Here is a 7,500-nt window from a genome sequence, read left to right as displayed (position 1 = left end):
GATCGACATTAGTTGGGATAAATAAAAAAAATGAGGTCTTCTGCACTACCGGTGTACCACGTTAAAAGTTGAAAGGACACAGCTAACATGCCAAGTGAATGATCAAGGTGCTTGTCAACCACCAACTTCCGAAGATGGTCAATCACAATAGGGCCATACCGCCATTTATACGAAAGAAAATAAGCCGCGGCTTACAGAAGACTCGAATGTTCACCCCGTATAAATGGTACAAAATCTACGTTCACGTGTTTTTCAAGCCGCGGCCTATATTGACCTGGGAAGTTATATTCGTATTAATAGTTCCTTTTGCGTCTTTTGTACACCGTGGCCAGAGTAAGCCGCGGCTTATTTTCTCTTGTATAAAAGACCCTAATATTGCACGACGAGAAAAATATCAGTCCATCGTGCACGTGGAGTGTACCTGTGAGGTACTTTCTTGCTCGATCGTGAGCTGTCAGATTGGGCGGAAGGTGGGAACTTCCTTCTTCGTCGAAGAAAAAGCGAGCGTTTTCACAACAAACTTATCCATGAGTAAGTTTTTATCAGTTTTCAACGAAAGAAACTACATTTTGCCGAAAAACTTACAACTTCGCTTATTTTTCACAAATCTCTTCTCTAAGAGAAGGCAACTGTGTCATTTCAGTGGTGTGTATATAACGGCGTGTTTGTGTTGCACCAATAGAAGGAGACTCGTACCAGGTCCCGACATGAAAAATAAAGCCCTGAACTTCGAATGTTAAAGGTTTCTTAGCCTTTTTCCAAGATAAATCATCTTAAAAATGGGGTATTTATGCAGGGATTTCTAAGAAACGTGTTGATTTATGTTTCATTTTATGAATTTTGTCCGTCCTTTTGTGAATTATGCGATTTTTCGAGAATTGTGCGATCGGATGCGATTTGAGGTCGATTGTGCGAAATCGCACCATCGCGTAATATCAGAAGGCCTGATCAGACTTGTGCAATGAACCATCACGACTAATGGCTTATTATTATAAGTTATGACTAGCTCCATGAGTGGGCAAGATGATCCAAATCCCACGCAGTGATTGGCTACCCCAAGCATGCAGGATAGCTCCATCTTGCCAGCTCGGGATTTCCTGCTTAGTCATCATTTTTTTGGTGTTTTATCCCATATAATGAATCCTTAAGTGACCAAGCTGGTTCAGTCAAGATGGCTGGATATTGACCTCGTTCTTTTTTTGCGTGTTTGTGGACGAAGACATAAATACGCAAAAACAGAACTTGGCCAATATCCAGCCATAATGACCCATGTATATTGAAGGCCCACGCCACTGGTATTCCTATGTCTGATACCCAACACAAAGTGTCCCCCTAAGTCTACACACTTGCTACCTAAGGGTTGGCAATATCTTGTTGAGAGTAAATGCAGCCGTTTCTCTTTTATTTGAGGACTAGAGTTTGGGGGCCTCTTTGTAATGGTAATTGCATGTACTTGCAAGTATAATTTGGGGAAAGGAACACTTCATGACATGGTGAATCTGATTATGTGCATTCCAGGACATCTATTGTTAAAGTGCTGCATGACTCCAAAATCAATTTTTATTTTTCTTTGGATTTCAAAACTATGTTACTTAAACAGTAAGTGAACAAAGTGTTAAGCCTTGATTTCAAAAATTAAAGACACCAGTCCTGTTTATTTTAACACAAATTTTCCTATTTAATGGTCGGCCATTACGAACTTAAAATCTTGAGAGAGCTGGATAGAGGAGAAAATGACGTCAAAGACTCGATAGTTAGAGAACACAATGCATGTGTTCATGGCTAAATTAATGTGCAGCACAGGAGTTTCGGGTTTTCAGACTTTTAAACTCATGTTTTGCATATGTAATAAGCTATGTTCACAAGCTGAAATTTTAAGCTAGTGAGTAAATGACATCACTTTTCCCTAGTTCCAACCCTCTGAGGTCCAATCAGTGAGTTTGGAACGTGAGCAATGGCGGACCGTGAAATCCAAAACTTACATTCAAAGTATTAAATAGTCTTTGGATGAAAATCAAAGCTCAAAATTGTGCCAGTCAATTGTTAAGCAAGCTCACTTTCGAAATTTAGGAAGGAAAAAAGGAAGTGATTTTTTTTTTATCATAGTAGCACTTTATAAGTTCTCTTTTCTTCTAAATCTGCTTGTTGTCCTCCCTAACATGCCCCTTGAAGGGGATGACTAAATTCATTAAGTCATATATCAAATATTAATCGTTATGATTGCTAAAAATTTGCCCGTAGAAAGTGAAGGATAGAGAGATTGCCAGCAATTATCACTTGGTACAGACATTCCCTTTCAACGTCTCCTCAGACATCATCATCTCACTAAAACACGACTGTAAGCAGTTTAAAGTCACCAGTGAAGACTACCAGGTATGTATGTATCTTTTAATATTTTTTAAAAACTTATAATGAACATTAAATTGCACATAAAAAATCCCTGAAGCTGTCCCCATTGATGAGTAAAATCACCTGATGTTAGACAGAGTAAAATCTATAAGTATCACTCTTAGCATTGAAAGGGTTAAAGGTGACATTGTCACTCAATATATATTATCTTGTTATTTGCAGACTGGGAGGTCCATTATTTGGGAAAAACTGTGCCAGAGGTCTTGGTCCATACTCAAGACCACAGGCACAGTATTACCCAATATCGAGCAAATAAAGTGTTTATTTTTTCCTACCGGATCGCTGTGAAAGGGCCTAAAATGTCTGTTACGTGACAGAAATTGATGTTCATGAAAAAGTCCTGAGCACACGGCTTGAAATAAAGTTGAGTAATGAGCTTCAAATCAAAGCAACACACATTCACATTACATTAAATAACATTGTTTACAACACTTTTATGCTGTTACAAAAGGCTTGAAACGTTGCTAAAGTTGGAAATCTCAAAGTGGCCCGTACTCGGGGTTCGGATGGGAAATTATGGGCCGCTGGAGCACTTGCAATTAACCAATCAGATTCAAGGATTGAGGATTCTGGACAGCTGAGATTAGCTGGAGAAAAAAATAACTATACAATCATGCATGCATGCCTGCAGATTACCTCCCCTCTCTCATACTCACAATCAAAAAATTAGAGTAGGCAGGTCATGACCAAAATAATAAATGCCATGTCGCAGTTTTGTTTTACTTAGTTTATTATAAAGGAGCTATCATTAATAAATTATGTGGGAACATTATCTACAGTACATGTATTGGAAAACAGCATTCTCTCAAGAGAAACTGACAAAATTTAAATAATAACTTGCTATAAAGACTACTTGTATTCTAGACTAATTGGGGCACGGCTGCAAGAATTCTTGCCTTCTTACACTGTTCCAGGTCTGGAAATTATGTCATTTATTCGATAAACTATAAGGATTACACTGTCAGAAAATGATGGAAGGAGGTGTCTTATATTGCACAAAATTACTTTCCTGTATGACTGTTAGGCCATTAATCTTTTTCTCTGCATTTCCACCAACAGGAGGTTGACTATGAAATCATTGAGAAGCTTGACCAGTTTTGGTTTGTGATTGAGTTTCATTTGCAACATTTGGGCACCAAAGCTGACCAGTTTGTTGGATATGTCTGCATGGAGCCGAAAAATCTCCCTGCAGGAGAAAAGTGTCCAGTAAACAAGAAATTCAATCTTGGCATCACAGAAGACTTTGAGTTGAAGGTTAGTCTTGGACAAAAGCCACTGATCAGTATGTGATACAATAAATGCCAACCCCAAAACCTTGCAAAATCAGGAAAAAGGGATCAAACTTCAACCCCCGACCCAAACTTCACAACAGTCTGAGGTACTATTGGTTCTCAACAAGTATGGTCCAGGATGCTACACTGTAACAATGCATAAGAATAATAATAATAATTAATAATAATAATAATAATTATTATTATTATTATTATTATTATTAATTAACCAACAAAATATCTCCACTCTAAACTTGTCATGCAGAATTTTTTAGAATCAAGAATTAATAACCTCACAGTAAAAAATATTACTCAAATTGATAATTATGTTGAGGTCGGTAACATTCCTATTGAATTTAGATGGTTGGGTAATTCATGGTTTAGGGGTAGTTTGACTGTGAAACCTATTCATGTATGTGCAATTAATGTTGTCCTCAAAATTGTTAGTTTTTTGAGTATCTCAGCTTAGTAAAGGGTAGTTTCAGAATGTAAAATCAAACTTGTAGAAATTTATTTGACAACGTGCTTTTCGTGCTATTTCCAGAAGCCATGGAGTCATTGTGCAGAATTGGGAAAGCAATGTGCGGCAGAAAATAGTACTTCAAAATGTGTGATATCTGATTTTGCATTGCGGAAGGACATTTGTGAAAAACTGGATGGAACTATATATGCAAGTCACAACTGGCGAGATGTTGCTGGGCATCTTGGTGTTTTTCCTGCTGACGAAATAAAGTCCATTGAAAACAAAGCACACAGAAGTCTTAACTTTTCACCAATGGCTTACATTCTTTCTGTTTGGGAACAAAGAGATCCTTCTTGCTGCATTGAAAGGCTTGTCAGCATCTTGAAGGAGATCCAAAGACATGATATTGTTATGGATCTTGGGTTTCCTGACGACTTAGAAAGCCCATAAATTCTTTGTACTGCTGGGTTAGCCAGATATTACGAGGGATGAGCGATACTAATAGCACCTGTAAGAACAGGTTTTCCAAATACAACTTTCTCTTTTTGCAATCAACTGTTTCAATATGCATATAAAATGGAAATCGTAAAGTCACTGTTACAAGTTCATATTTCCTTTCAGACCTTGAATGAAGTTAGAAGAGGCAAAGTGTGTGGTTGTTGTTGCTGCTAACTCAAACTTCTTACTGGTACATCAAAGCACTCAAAAGTCTGAACTTTTCTGGTGTCACAATTCCACCAGTCTGTATAACAAATTACCTTAACAAGCCTCAAAGGAGAGGTTTTAAGTCAGCAATTTTCACAATTATTATTTTGCTTTTGGTTAACTTAAAAACATACTAAAAGACCAGCTTTTTAAAGCAAGCAGATGACAGTTTCACAATAAGTATTGGCTTTTAGGGCCTGAAAAGTTATTAGGCCTTTTGAGCACACCTGTATGCTGTGGGGCACAGTTTTGCCTCTTTACTTGAAACCAAGTCCAATTCCGAGTTCATGTCTGCCTTCTCTTGAAAGCGAGTCTAAGTGCAAAGTTTTTGTGATGGTAATTAGTTCTACTTTACATCTGAATGAAAACTAATTACCATCACAAAAACTTCGCACTTAGACTCGCTTTGAAGAGGAGGCAGACATGAACTCGAAAATGGCCTATTTCGATATACACATTTAGAGGACAAAGACAAAAGAAAGTGGATGATATGATAACATCTTTCACATTCATTGCAACTTGTTTCTACTGTTTTTGTCCTCTCTGCCTCACTATCAAGCTGAATATTGATATTTCAAAAATGGCCTATTTAAGAGCCTGTTCACAGTTACAATTACCTGGCATGCAACTAATGGTTTGCTTAAGGTACTGACCATAAAGGCCAGAAAGGACAAAAACAAACAATACTGCTGTTAGTATTAACAGAAGCGTACCGGTAGATTAGAACACCTGTGAAGTCTTTTGAGTGATAATTTTTTTTAACACTTGTATAGTTGATTTGTTCTTATGAGAATTTAATTTTTGTATGTCTACACAAGGTTTTTGACCATAGATCACAGCGAGCATGTCAGCTTTTTTAGCAACAAAAGATCTCTAAATATCTTGCAGTACATTTTTTTATTTGTATCAAATACATGGTGTAACATCGAAAGAATAAACTTTATTTGTACAATGTATTCACGTCATCTGCCTCTCCTTTACAGTCTCTTAGAGAGAGAACAGGTTTTTAGTATAGTGGCCAAACCTTGGCCCATACAACCCTTTTGGCAATTCTTGTTTCAATGTTTTAATTTAGCGTCCTCACAAAAATTCTTGTAACAGGAGCCAGCTGATCCTTGGCAAAGCATCATGAATGTAAATATTAAGACAGTGAACATACATGGCTTGATCTTATATCTTCTCTGATAACCATATTGCCGCTTTGCAACCTGTTTGGATAACTGTTGACAAGGTTTCATACATAGGTGCCTACAAAGGAAACAACAAACCAGTTTTTTCACACCATGCTTTCTTTAAATGTACAGGTATGAGTAAATTTATTTTGCATCTGTTGGAAAATAAATTGATAGTTAACAGCAGACATGTAACCTCTCTTGTTAATTAACCCTTTGGCGTCCAAACCGGCCAGATTTAGTATTTTACTCTGTCTAATGCCAGACAATTTTTTTCTCGTCAATGGGTTAAAAAACTATTTCCCCATTAAAAAAGTCAACAAAACAAAGTCAATTACTATATGATAGCAGTTTTATCAAGCTGCAACTTCTGGTGACACACACATGTAACAAGAGAAGGTTCAATATCTAAATGTTACAGTGCTGTATGCAAGCATAATGCACACGATGATGACAAATGTTCTTAATCTTTGGTAATGATAAACCACAACTAAACCTTTGGAAACGCATTAATAAGTCACAAGTGAAACAACCTATCAGATTACCAATAAAACGTCGTGAACATGCATTAGCTTTAAAAACTGATAATTCACTAAAAAGCATATTAGCTTGTTTATCTTGTATGCAAAATGTTCTCTCACATTTTAAACCTTTGTACAGACTCCAGAGGGACACGCAATAAACTACTGTAGCAAGGTCATGTTTTATCGGGTCTTAAACCACTTGGTGTCGCCAATAAACCACTCCTGCTTGTTTATTTTAACAGTACATAAACCAATTCAATGACCAGTTCAATGTAATCTGACTATTAATTTAACATTTACACTAAAATACAAATGGGACAATGCAAACATTTTGAGTGATTTTGTAAATTTAACATAACAAACAAAAGGAGTGTCTCCCTTTATCAAAGCACAAATCCCTGGTTTTAACTGGATCCCTGATGCTCAAATTTAAGGCCATTGGCTGGTCTTTCATCATTTAAAACACGGCACACTGCCACATTTGGGTTCTGTTTGACCCCTACTCTCATCTGAGATCTTTTTCAGCTGTCTGCAGGATACATTAATTACTTTGAACAGTGCAGAAATATTACAACTGTTACATTACTTTGCCTGCATCATGCTCTTCTCCAATATGAAGGTGCTCTAGCTCCTCATCTCGAAACTTTTGTATAGTCTACAGTTGGGAATAAACCATCAATAGTAAATTATTATTATCATCATCATCATCATCATCATTATTATCAAAGTGCTAGTATGACCAAAAGATCATCTTTCTTTTTTTGTACTTCAAAACTACCATTCATTAACTAAACACCAAGTGACCATTTTAAGTGTTATCCCTTGATTTCAAAGACACCTGTATTTTCCTATTTAAAGGGGCTTTGTCACAAAAAATGATGTAATTTCATGATGCCAAAAATGCCCAAATAGAGGAATAAAGCATTGGAATAACCACTTAAAACCGATGAACAACA

At 36.7% G+C, this 7,500-nt stretch overlaps 2 protein-coding genes across 4 annotated transcripts in view; one reads left to right on the top strand and one right to left on the bottom strand.

Annotated features, from left to right (window-relative positions):
- LOC137972180 (uncharacterized) overlaps nt 1–5,802 on the top strand; it is a 13,811-nt gene extending 8,009 nt beyond the window's left edge. For both annotated transcript variants that reach the window (XM_068819029.1, XM_068819028.1), the window contains 3 exons: nt 2,242–2,373; nt 3,469–3,663; nt 4,225–5,802. In XM_068819029.1, coding sequence (XP_068675130.1) covers nt 2,242–2,373; nt 3,469–3,663; nt 4,225–4,593 — 696 coding nt within the window. In that variant the 3' untranslated portion in view covers nt 4,594–5,802. The remainder of the gene's footprint in view (nt 1–2,241; nt 2,374–3,468; nt 3,664–4,224) is intronic.
- Nucleotides 3,455–7,500, bottom strand: part of LOC137972182 (5-demethoxyubiquinone hydroxylase, mitochondrial-like) — a 13,732-nt gene continuing 9,686 nt past the window's right edge. The window contains exons 5-7 of one of the 2 annotated variants that reach the window (XM_068819031.1): nt 7,131–7,199; nt 6,008–6,096; nt 3,455–3,595 (exon numbers count right to left, since the gene is read on the bottom strand). In XM_068819031.1, coding sequence (XP_068675132.1) covers nt 6,019–6,096; nt 7,131–7,199 — 147 coding nt within the window. In that variant the 3' untranslated portion in view covers nt 3,455–3,595; nt 6,008–6,018. Of the gene's footprint in view, nt 3,596–5,730; nt 6,097–7,130; nt 7,200–7,500 lie in introns of those variants that run through there. The other variant, XM_068819030.1, reaches the window with a different exon arrangement.

This window comes from Montipora foliosa, chromosome 9, assembly GCF_036669935.1.
Source record: "Montipora foliosa isolate CH-2021 chromosome 9, ASM3666993v2, whole genome shotgun sequence".
Classification (NCBI taxonomy): domain Eukaryota; kingdom Metazoa; phylum Cnidaria; class Anthozoa; order Scleractinia; family Acroporidae; genus Montipora; species Montipora foliosa.
This window is presented reverse-complemented; position numbering and strand designations above follow the sequence as displayed.